The sequence below is a fragment of the Borostomias antarcticus genome (genome assembly GCF_949987555.1).
Source record: "Borostomias antarcticus genome assembly, chromosome: 4".
In the NCBI taxonomy this organism is placed as follows: Eukaryota; Metazoa; Chordata; class Actinopteri; order Stomiiformes; family Stomiidae; genus Borostomias; species Borostomias antarcticus.
The window spans coordinates 31,257,188-31,269,723 of NC_140237.1; the positions used below are offsets into that span (position 1 = coordinate 31,257,188).

The window sequence follows — 12,536 nt, forward strand, 5'->3', positions numbered from 1 at the left end:
GTCGAATATTTGGGGTGCCCAAATAATTGGAGCCGGTGGCCACACGTAAATGTTGCCACAATAGGAAACCTTGTAACATGACAATAGATGAATTGATAAAAGGCCTCAGCACGCGCCTGTGCAGTGATACAATGTTGCAAAGAGTGATGCTCCCCAAAATGATATTGCTTCAGCAGTAGCGCTTTACAGGGGGGTTGGTTGATGGTACTGGGGTTTCCAGGGGGTTGGTTGATGGTACTGGGGTTGCCAGGGGGTTGGTTGATGGTACTGGGGTTGCCAGGGGGTAGGTTGATGGTACTGGGGTTGCCAGGGGGTAGGTTGATGGTACTGGGGTTGCCAGGGGGTAGGTTCGCCCCTATTTGCTCCCAGACTGCCAATCCAATGCTGAATGAAGAGGCGTTACATCTGTAGTTTGACAGAGGTCTCTCTTGTGAGAGACCACGTCCGTCTGACTATCTTTTCAGGACCATGTGGTCAATACTGTCAAAACAGTATCACTTTTCAGCTTTGTTATTAATAATCTTGTTCAGTCAAGGGCTGGGAGATAGTCTGTCTTCCGATGTGCGTTTTGGTCATCTTGCTGGTTCTGTTGCTCCTTTCAACAGGGATTAGCATGGCCTTGAATGTCTGGTCCAGATGTTAATATCATTAGTTGGAAATGCTTGTCATCTTGGCTCAACCATTCAATGAATGCGAAGCCAAGGCTGTGCTGAAATCAGGTTTTAGACAGCAAGGCAAGCGGGCAGACTAAACACTGTTATCTGTTCATATATTCCAGTCATGTGGAAAATTCAATTTACAGCATTTCTGATGGGGGAAAACGCGCCTGCACATCTGCAAAGGCGTACAAGCATATTAAATGAAATGAATTGGTTGCATTCTACCCAGATCATGTTTATTCAGCCCCTCCCCCTGACGCCAGATGTGGATACGTTCATAATCCTAAGCTCCTCTTTATTTACATTTTGCCTCAGAATGAACACATTTTCATGAGAAATTGTAGAGAAAATCTGCGTTTCACTGACTGTCAAATGTTGTCTTATTTCTAGTGACTCTACAGTTCTCTTACTGGCGAATGTGTTTATTTTATAGTTTGTCCTAAACCCCTATGGCACACAACACAATCTTTGGCCGACCGTTCCCTGCGAGTGTTATACGGTTGTGTCTGTGCATACTGACCTCTCACTGTCTCACTCCTCTCTTTCTGTGTGTCTCTCTCCCCGTCTCTGTTGTGTCCCCTGTAGGACATGGGCCCAGTCCATTCCGGGCCGCGTGGAGTTCTTCTCCAGCGAAGGCTCCGACACCTCCATCCCCATCCCCATCGTCGCCCTGCGCAACGTGGACGACTCCTACCCCCCCCAGAAGAAGTCCTTCATGATGCTCAAGTACATGCACGACCACTACCTGGACCAGTACGAGTGGTTCATGAGGGCCGACGACGACGTCTACATCAAGAGCGAGAGGCTGGAGGGCTTCCTGCGCAGCCTCAACAGCAGCGAGGCCATCTTCCTGGGCCAGACGGGCATGGGGGCCCGGGACGAGCTGGGGAAGCTGGCCCTGGAGCCCGGGGAGAACTTCTGCATGGGCGGCCCCGGGGTCATCATGAGCAGGGAGGTGCTGAGGAGGATGGTGCCCCACATCGGGCAGTGTCTCCAGGAGATGTACACCACCCACGAGGACGTGGAGGTGGGCCGCTGCGTGCGCAGGTTCGCCGGGGTGCAGTGCGTCTGGTCCTACGAGGTGAGCTAGAGGTCACGGGGTCATACTCCTGACACATGTACCGCCTTGCTGTGTGTGTTGTCCTTGCTGTGTGTGTTGTCCTTGCTGTGTGTGTTGTCCTTGCTGTGTGTGTTGTCCTTGCTGTGTGTGTTGTCCTGTTTGTTGTCCTTGCTGTGTGTGTTGTCCTTGCTGTGTGTGTTGTCCTTGCTGTGTGTGTTGTCCTGTGTGTTGTCCTTGCTGTGTGTGTTGTCCTTGCTGTGTGTTGTCCTTGCTGTGTGTGTTGTCCTTGCTGTGTGTGTTGTCCTTGCTGTGTGTGTTGTCCTGTGTGTTGTCCTTGCTGTGTGTTGTCCTGTGTGTTGTCCTTGCTGTGTGTGTTGTCCTTGCTGTGTGTGTTGTCCTTGCTGTGTGTGTTGTCCTTGCTGTGTGTGTTGTCCTTGCTGTGTGTGTTGTCCTGTGTGTTGTCCTTGCTGTGTGTGTTGTCCTTGCTGTGTGTGTTGTCCTTGCTGTGTGTGTTGTCCTTGCTGTGTGTGTTGTCCTTGCTGTGTGTGTTGTCCTGTGTGTTGTCCTTGCTGTGTGTGTTGTCCTTGCTGTGTGTTGTCCTTGCTGTGTGTGTTGTCCTTGCTGTGTGTGTTGTCCTTGCTGTGTGTGTTGTCCTGTGTGTTATCCTTGCTGTGTGTGTTGTCCTTGCTGTGTGTGTTATCCTTGCTGTGTGTGTTGTCCTTGCTGTGTGTGTTGTCCTTGCTGTGTGTGTTGTCCTTGCTGTGTGTGTTGTCCTTGCTGTGTGTGTTGTCCTTGCGTGCAGCCCTGAGATTCAGGAAGTCCTGCTTTACCTCAGATGGGCTCCCAGTGTACTGGGAACCAGGATCAGGCCACTAGTTTACCCAGAATTCTTCATTCCAGTGTTTTGCTTTCTAACACGCATTGTTCTAAAATCAACTCCTTTAAGAGCCTTTTGGAGCCATAATTTGGGGTATTGCAAATGACTGGTTGTAAGTGGACAGAAGGGGGTCTGTTTTTAACTGGGAACCTTTTTTTGGTTCCGTCCAGACTGGTTCTGGTCCTTTCGTGCTGTCCATCCTGGCATTAAAGAGAGAGAGAGAGAAAGAAGGCTAATTAATATAACGATCCTTCAATTACTCTCTTTATTTTTGTATTTTTAGACCGTATGTGTGCGTGTGTGTGTGCGTGTGTGTGTGCGTGCGTGTTGCGTTTGGCATCTGTATGAACCTGCTATTACCACCTGACCTCTGCGCCAGCTCTTCACCTCACATAGAACAGGTCCACTTTGTGCCGTCGCAGCCCACCAGTACTGCTCGCTCGCTGACGTGTGATTGACAAGGTTTAGTTTGGGAGTTGCACTCGTTATACGAAATCCGTTTTTAGGTTGAGCCTTGCCTGTTGAGACATGCGTCTCCAGACATCAGTGTTCTATCTAAATATGATCTGTGTAATACCAGGGCTGTTTAGATGGGCCAAATGAGCATCTGTTCACTTCAAAGCTGCCAATTAATTTGATTTGGCAGGTGGAACGAGCCAGAACCGGCGTCTCTCTGCCCTTTCAGACGGGTTCCAGTCACTTTACGACAGACGCCTTGGGCTCTTTAAACCAGCATCTGATCTGAGTTTTAATTACAGCATTAGCTACACACAGCACAGACAGACACCCTGGCATTACCGTCGGGGAGTACAGTTGGAGCGTAGCTTGTCTCTGTGGCAAATCTGGGACTTAAAAAACTCCCATAACTACATCTCTTACCTAAGCGTTCCTAACAGTCTATAGACCCTATTGTTACATAGGTGGAACGAGCACTGAGGAGTCTAGTTATAGACGAGCTGGAGACAGACATTGAGGTTCATACATGTTTGAGCCTAGCTCGTCCCAGCTGTGAGAGTGAATACACACACACACACACACACACACACACACACACACACACACAAACACACAGGCTCTCTTTGTAGTGTTCATGATAAAAAATAGATCTTGTTTTTGGTCAGCATGTCTCCAGGCCTCCAGAGTCCAGACTGCCGTTCTACAGTATAAGCATGTCACTCATATGGCTGCCATCAGTATGGATGAAAGACTGGTGCTGATTGATTGATTGATTGATTCATTGATTGATTGATTGGTTGATTATACTTTATTGTCCCCGAAGGGAAACTTGTCTTGTCACAGCACCGCATTGCTTTATAAGCATTTGACAAACAACACGTTACACAGAACACAACAGAACAACACAAACAGCAACAGACCATCGAGAACAACAATCATCATCGACAGCAGCTTCGTCTGAAAATAACTGTTATTACTTGTATTGCATATTACCCTGTTGCACTAGAGTTAGGCAGTAAAGTGCAAGTGCTAAGATGTTGATGTGTTTATTCATATTCTATTTGCTCAGGTTTATCAGCTTAGTGGAGGCTGGAACTAATGACTGTTTGAATGAATGTTTTAGGCGATGATATTTATATTTAGTCATGAGCAGCCTTCCTCCCCAAGGAAGGGTTTCGTACTCAGAAGAGAGGGGGTGTTGAGGGTCTTCTATAGAGATGATGCTGTGATTGAGGGGAGATGCCAGTGACAAATGGGGCTATGAGAGGACGATTGAGTCTCTGCGGATGATGAAAGGCTTGGTAATCATCCGGCTGTTCCCTCGTCCGTGGGTGGAGTCTACCGGGGAGCTGGGACTCGCTGGTTGGTTCTGACCCAGACTGTTCTGGAGATCACATTCACCCCACACTGGACCAGCTGTCTGTACCAGACCCTATCATCTCCATGGCGTCTCTGCAGTGCCCGAAAAAAGATGCTCTGTGGTTGGCTGATTGTTGCTATGGTAGCAGCATCCAGCCCACTCCGCTCACAATGAGTTGTTAAGGGCCATTATCCAGAGACTCCCCCCACTCCGCCCTTCCAAAAGAGCAATCGCCTCCATCAGCCTGGCCCTTATCACTGCTTTCATCTCCCATAATACACTACATCTCCCTTAATGCACTACATCTACCGTATCCTGCTGTTTCTGCTATTTCAAGAACAACATCCTTGCCTCGAAAACAAGATGGCTTTACCAGACTAATCATTAGTCTATTAGCCCCGAACGGCCGCCGTCCGCAGGGCAAAACATTCCCCTGCGTGGGGGTGTGGTCGGGCGCAGATGAGGGTGACCACTGCGGCGTTCTGACCAATCGAGCGAGGGTAGATCTGTTAATTATTTCTCAGCAGATGGTCCATGGCTGGCGTGTCCCTCGTGAGGCGACGCAGAGCGCCGTTCTGAATGGTGATGTCATCCAGACATCTGGATTTGGAGGGTGCACCCCCCCCCCCCCCCGTCCGCTCTGCTGTCCCTTCCATGTCACCACCTCCGAGATCACATGACCTGCTGTCACCTCCTCACTGGCTACTGACTGATGATCTCACGCACAATCAGTGTCTCCTCCGGATTATATCCAGGCGTTCCAGAGGGAGTCGGGCGTTACTTCCAAACATTAAAGCTCTACAATGTTAGTCTTTTAGGATATATATATATATATATAAGTAATTTAGCAAACGCTTTCATCCAAAGTGACTTACAATTATGATCTAGCTGGCCTGGTCTTGAACCTTTCGTTGACTGGTCTCACTGGGCCACCCACCCACCACCCTTTTCCAGTCATCCAGGTCGAGGTCTAGTTCATCCTCACATCACTCAACCATCTGCCAGTCTTAAGCAATGAGGGTGGAGCGGTTTGGCATGAATGGAACAGAGAGCTTAGAAGTCCTAGCAGACGCAGGCTGTTTTTTCTGGTGAAACCAGTCATTGCTGAGAGGAGTATTTCCAGATAAGGCCATGTTTCTGTCTCCAGACACACCCAGGAAGTCTACCGCCCACCTCTCGGGACGATGCCTCAACAGGCTCTCCCTCCCTCTCTCCCTGGCGGGCGCGGCCACAGACTCCGTTACCCATCATCCCACTCTGAGCTTACAGTAGATATCAGCAGGCTCCTGTCTTTCTCACTCCCCCTTTCTCTTTCTCCCTCCCTCTCACTCCCTCCCTCTCTCTCCCTCTCTCTCTCTCTGTCTCTCTCCCTCCCTCCCCCTCTCGCTCTGTCTCTCTCTCCCTCTCTCTCTCTCTCTCTCTGTCTCTCTCCCTCTCCCTCTCTCTCTCTCTCTCTCTCTGTCTCTCTCTCTCTCTCTCTCTCTCTCTCTCTGTCTTTCAGAAAAACCTAGTCTTGGTTTTTCAGAGTAGATGGGTATCAGTGATAAACCTAGTCTTGGTTTTTCAGAGTAGATAGGTATCAGTGATAAACCTAGTCTTGGTTTTTCAGAGTAGATAGGTATCAGTGATAAACCTAGTCTTGGTTTTTCAGAGTAGATAGGTATCAGTGATAAACCTAGTCTTGGTTTGTGAGAGTAGATAGGTATCAGTGATAAACCTAGTCTTGGTTTTTCAGAGTAGATAGGTATCAGTGATAAACCTAGTCTTGGTTTTTCAGAGTAGATAGGTATCAGTGATAAACCTAGTCTTGTTTTTTCAGAGTAGATAGGTATCAGTGATAAACCTAGTCTTGGTTTTTCAGAGTAGATAGGTATCAGTGATAAACCTAGTCTTGTTTTTTCAGAGTAGATAGGTATCAGTGATAAACCTAATCTTGGTTTTTCAGAGTAGATAGGTATTAGTGATAAACTTAGTCTTGGTTTTTCAGAGTAGATAATTTCATCTCATCCTCAGTCAGAAACAGCCATCTTATGTTTTTCTAAAAGCAAGTGAACTTCCAACCATAGTGAACTTTACCACATTGTTTTATAGCAACGGCACCATTTGTATCCATCAGTAACTTCACTGGGCTTGTTTTGGATGGTCGTTCAGGGGTGGGTATGTTCATGGAATCATAGATGATTCTAGAAAGGCTGCTTGGGATGCCTCTGGTTGATTGCATTAGGTCAGTTTGGCCACTTAGCGTCCAGTGCTCCCCTGTCCATGGCCTCTGTGGCTTCATAGAACACATCTTTATCAGTTCTGCTTCTTGGAAATCATAAGCGGGCCTTCAGAGACGTCTAGTAGCCTCTGGAGAGGCCAGGGTTCAGCGGGGTTTACGGCCTCTCCTGGACACTGGTCTAGATCAGAGGTTCACAACCTTTCTTCCCTAGAGACCCCCCCTAGTGCACCCTCCCCAAGTCGTTGTGAACGTCCAGTCTACGTCCTATGGAGGTCAACACTGGATGTCCAGTCTACGTCCTATGGATGTCAACACTGGATGTCCAGTCTACGTCCTATGGATGTCAACACTGGATGTCCAGTCTACGTCCTATGGATGTCAACACTGGATGTCCAGTCTACGTCCTATGGAGGTCAACAGTATAATTGTAGTGTAGTAATCTTTTGGCCCTATCAGACATAATCATGTATTTTGTTATAACTGCTGTGTGACATGTCAATGACATGATTCTTTAACTAATATGTCTCTAGCTGAATAAGATATTAAGGCCTCAGTTTATCTGCGGCCTGGGGCGCCAGGCGATTGTTGGCGCCCCCCTAAGGGGGGAAACCCTGGTTCTGATGGACCTGGACGATGGAGGCAGGGTCAGGCCCATCTCTGACCAGCGTCCTCCTGTTGAGAACGGGATCCAGATGCCTCTGGGTTTAAAGAGCGGCCTGTTCCTCTGCTCTCTCCTCTGCTCTCTCCTTTGCTCTCTCCTCTGCTCTCTCCTCCGGGCGCCCCCGACTGTGGTGAACCTCGTGTATTTCGAGACATCCTGTGGCGGCTGGTGTGTCTGTGTGTGTCTGTGTCTGTGTGTGTGTGTGTGTGTGTGTGTGTGTGTGTGTGTGTGTGCTATTCTGTGTCGTCTCAGCACTGACTCGCTCCACACTAAAATTAGACCCCAAATGAGCAAATAAATGTTTACGAGCTCAATGCAAAAATAAACACAAACAGAAACCAAAGAGATGAATTTGGCATAAATGACAGTTTTTAGGTATGAAGTGCACCCTGTGTGTGTCTGCAGCTCAGGCCAGCGGTGGGCTGGACAGGGACACTTGAGTTGGGGGGCGGGGCTACAGGGGAGGTAGATTTGGTCTGCTTCTGGTTTGACTTCAAGCCTTCAATCTGTCCCCCATCTCGCTGGGTGGGCCAGGTTCTCTAAAGGTTCTACGTCTCTCTCTGTCTGAGGGTTCCACGCTCTCTCTATCTGAGGGTTCCGCACTCTCTCTATCTGTCTGAGGGTTCCTCTCTCTCTGTCTGAGGGTTCCACACTCTCTCTATCTGAGGGTTCCGCACTCTATCTGTCTGAGGGTTCCACGCTCTCTCTGTCTGAGGGTTCCACGCTCTCTCTATCTGTCTGAGGGTTCCTCTCTCTCTCTGTCTGAGGGTTCCTCTCTCTCTCTGTCTGAGGGTTCCTCTCTCTCTCTATCTGTCTGAGGGTTCCTCTCTCTATCTGTCTGAGGGTTCCACGCTCTCTCTGTCTGAGGGTTCCACGCTCTCTCTGTCTGAGGGTTCCACGCTCTCTCTATCTGTCTGAGGGTTCCTCTCTCTCTCTGTCTGAGGGTTCCTCTCTCTCTCTGTCTGAGGGTTCCTCTCTCTCTCTCTGTCTGAGGGTTCCTCTCTCTCTCTTGTCTGAGGGTTCCACGCTCTCTCTCTGTCTGAGGGTTCCTCTCTCTCTCTCTGTCTGTGGGTTCCACGCTCTCTCTCTGTCTGAGGGTTCCTCTCTCTCTGTCTGAGGGTTCCACGCTCTCTCTCTGTCTGAGGGTTCCACGCTCTCTCTCTGTCTGAGGGTTCCACGCTCTCTCTCTGTCTGAGGGTTCCACGCTCTCTCTCTGTCTGAGGGTTCCTCTCTCTCTCTCTGTCTGAGGGTTCCACGCTCTCTCTCTGTCTGAGGGTTCCACGCTCTCTCTGTCTGAGGGTTCCACGCTCTCTCTGTCTGAGGGTTCCACGCTCTCTCTGTCTGAGGGTTCCACACTCTCTCTCTGTCTGAGGGTTCCACACACTCTCTGTCTGAGGGTTCCTCGCTCTCTCTGGCTGGCTAACTTAGCCGGTAACGTTGCGTTTCCATGGCTACAGGGCTACTAGTTAGCCACGACATCGTGAGTTCTCAAAATCTAATTTCTACCCCACATAAAAAAAATCATCGACAAATTAAGTCAATACTTACTTATTTAAAAACTCCTTTGCTCTGCCCCACCTGACAGTCACCGGCGTCGGCCATGACAGCTGTCCTGAACATTTCACTGAACAGTGATGTGATTTCCGGAATAGCATGCTCTGAACTATGCTACGTTTTTCGTCGTTTTCATCAGCGTAATATAGCAGGCGAGAATAGCAGGCGAGAGGTAGCAGGCACAGTTTTGAAGTAGCATGCTACTTCTCGCCTGCTACATAGCAGGTAGCAGGCATTTCAGACACGGCCAGGGAGTCACAGTGTCCCTGCTCTTGGACTCAGCGGTGTCTCTGGGGGACATGAGGACTCTCAACGGTGTCTCTGTCTTCCACCACACATCTGCGCTCTGCTGCCGGAGGAAACTACCGGTCCTTACAAGCCTGAATCCTTGTTCACAGCCGGTCAGGTCGTGACCCCGGTGTGTTTATCTGACCCCCCCAGCCCCCCACACCCTCATCTCACCTAGGAGCGAAACCTAACTTTATACACACAACTCTATTTTCACGCACTTATCCTCTAGACCTTAGGCCTTCGCAATTTCATGCTTCTCTCTCAAATAAAGATTTGCCCAGGAGTGTTTTTCTGGGAGCGTCCCCAAACAGCTCCTATATCAACAGCAGCTACAGCGACAGTAGCGCCATGCCCCCCCCCCCCCCAACCCTAACCCCCCCCCCCCGCCCCCCGCCGGCAAACACGCCAGAACACAGCTAATGGGAGTCACAAGCCTGCTCTACTGCGAGGTATGAGCCTACATCGTAATCCTAATTTCTGTCTTGCGTGCCTCGGACAAATCTGCAGCGGCCGTTCTGACCACTCACTACTGTAGTCTGTGTGTTTTAACCCCGGGAACAAGAGTGTCCTTGTTCTCTTGCCATACTGGCTCTTTTCTTAAGGCGATACTGTACGCCGCCGTTTCAACCCAACCTTCCCCGATTCAATTTGTCCGTATTAATCTGACCCCTTGTTCACGGCCTGCTGCGCACGGTTCTCGCTTCATCTGGTCAATGTGGCGGTCGGGCCGCAAGGAAGAAGATCTCCTTCCTCCTGCCGGAGGTGGAGGGAGAGGAACACATGGGTGTACACACGCACACACACACACACACACACACAGCCCATACATAGCATAACCAAATGAGTAGCCTGTGTTTAACGTTAGACGTGTTTGTGAACGGGTCGACGGGGTGAGAGCGTCGGCGCCGGGTCTTAATCTAGCGCGATTACAGATGGGTCACATGACTTCCCAGGTGTCAGCCCAATCAGCTTCTATTTCAGGCATGCGGATTGGCTACCTGGTGCTCAGGGTGCACCCTGGGTAAGAGGATCACCTCTCACACCGCAGAACGCAGAGTCAACCTGAGGAGGAGGAGGAGGAGGAGAGAAGCAGGAGGAGGAGAAGCAGGAGGAGGAGGAGGAGCAGGAGGAGGAGGAGGAGGAGGGGGAGGAGCAAGAGGAGGAGAGGAGGAGGAGGCACATCTTCTTGCAAACCCAGCGCTTCACCCCGGTCCAGCTGAAGGAACAAACTGTAATTACAGGCCTGTTGGTTCAACGGTCGGGGGTTGATGTGGTCACTCCCGTTCTCCCATGGTCAGCCCTCTGTTTGAAGCCAGGAAAAGCCCCTGACCCTCCTCCCAGTCCCCAGCTCTGCCCCGGGGGGAGATAACGGGGCAATTACCCTCCTCCCAGTCCCCAGCTCTGCCCCGGGGGGAGATAACGGGGCAATTACCCTCCTCCCAGTCCCCAGCTCTGCCCCGGGGGGACGTAACGGGTCAATTACCCTCCTCCGTCGCGCCCCGGTCACCCCTGTCTTCTCCTCTCCGCTGCATTAACGTGACAACGAGGTGTCACATTCTCCCCCCTGCCTCTGGGAGGCTGGGCCTCATCCTCCCCCCTGTCTCTGGGAGGCTTGGCCTCATCCTCCCCCCTGTCTCTGGGAGGCTGGGCCTCATCCCCCCCCTGCCTCTGGGAGGCTGAGCCTCACCCCCCCCCCCCCCCCCCCTGTCTCTGGGAGGCTGGTCCTCATCCTCCCCCTGTCTCTGGGAGGCTGGGCCTCATCACCACCCTGGGGCCCTGTCATCACCTCCCAGATAGAGATAGAGGCCCTGGGGCTGAGAGCCTGGTTTTAAGGGACGACTCCTCCGGTATAAAAACTAGGGGCGGCGCACCAAAGCATTCTCTGCCTTTTCTGACCCAAAACAGAACAGAGGCCTGCATCTCCACAACCAGCTGCTCCGTTTGGACGTTGATTTGAAGTAGATTACGGGTCAGCTGAACCCGCACAGCTCCTCACCTTCTCCATGTGAGGGAGGAGACAAACCCCGGGTTGAGCTAACTCCGCCCGGGTCAGCGTGGTTCATCTGGCGCTCAGCTGGTCTCTCCTGGCGCTCAGCTTTTCTCTCCTGGTGCTCAGCTGGTTTCTCCTGGCGCTCAGCTGGTCTCTCCTGGCGCTCAGCTGGTCTCTCCTGGCGCTCAGCAGGTCTCTCCTGGCGCTCAGCTGGTCTCTCCTGGCGCTCAGCTGGTCTCTCCTGGCGCTCAGCTGGTCTCTCCTGTTGCTCAGCTGGTCTCTCCTGGCGCTCAGCAGGTCTCTCCTGGCGCTCAGCTGGTCTCTCTCAGACATCTAGTGTCACGACCCGGCTCTAAGGCTGTGACAAAAATGGAGTCCACACGGTTGTATCTCAAAAAGTTAACATAATTTATTAAAGTGCCATGATATAACATATGTAAATCAGTCAATCAGTAGTGTAAAGCAAGTGAATGGATGAGTGGAAGCATACTGTATGTGTGTGTATTTAACATGAGGTGCTCCAACGAATAATAATGTCCGCTGCCGGACAGGAAATGGGTCAGAGCCACAGATCAAGATGAGCTTGCTCCATTTGTAGGGTAAGGTACAGGCCAGGTGCACTTGGTTAGCCTAATGGGCTGGGCCCCGCCCACCTGCAAACAAGCAGGCAGCCAACCAAGTAGACGGCCAGCCCTACTGGGTCGTCACATCTAGCTAGCTGCGGGACCGCTCTGAGCAGGGTGATCTGTGCAGATGTTATCAGGAACGGTATCTCTCTCACTTTCCTCTCAGCGTTATCAGTCCTCTGGTGCTGGAGGGGGCGGGGCTATGACCAGAGGGGGCGGGGCTGTGACAGGCAGGGGCGGGGCTTTGACAGGCGGGGGCGGGGCTGTGACAGGCGAGGCTGCGTATAGAGTAGCGCGCCCGTGTCGATGCTCGGACTATGCTACCCTTATAAAGGCTTACCCTTCTCATGAGGGTAGCAGCATATTAGATGTTCCATAGTGGAGGTCTGGGCCAGTAGTGGCTAGAGGATCGATCTCTCTCTCTCTCTTTCTCTCCCCCTCTCTTCCTCTCTCTCTCTTTCTCTCTCTCTCTCCCTCTCTTCCTCTCTCTCTCTCTCCCCCCCCCCCCCTCTCTCTCTCTCTCTCTCTCTGTTTATCAACCACGTCGTCAGTTTGACGCAGTCTTTCTGAGAGGAAGTTGATCGTCTTGTCTCTTGAGATCTCACACGATCTCTGTGAGGCAATACAGGAACCTCCACTTCCGGTTCAAACTCCTCTTCCTCGTCTCGGACCGTTTTGGTTTCGTGGCAGATGTTGTGGCTCTGTGAGTCACGTGCGCGCGCCTGTGTGTGCGTGCTTCTATGATCTGCGCGTGTCGCCCCGAATCATTCTTCCTCACCTG

The 12,536-nt window shown here is 51.2% G+C and overlaps 1 protein-coding gene across 1 annotated transcript in view; it reads left to right on the forward strand.

The window, feature by feature from the left end:
- chsy1 (chondroitin sulfate synthase 1) overlaps positions 1-12,536 on the forward strand; it is a gene marked incomplete at its 3' end in the record, with an annotated part of 46,715 nt that overhangs the window by 470 nt on the left and 33,709 nt on the right. Inside the window, exon 2 of the mRNA XM_084436632.1 lies at positions 1,245-1,740. Coding sequence (XP_084292758.1) covers positions 1,245-1,740 — 496 coding nt within the window. The remainder of the gene's footprint in view (positions 1-1,244; positions 1,741-12,536) is intronic.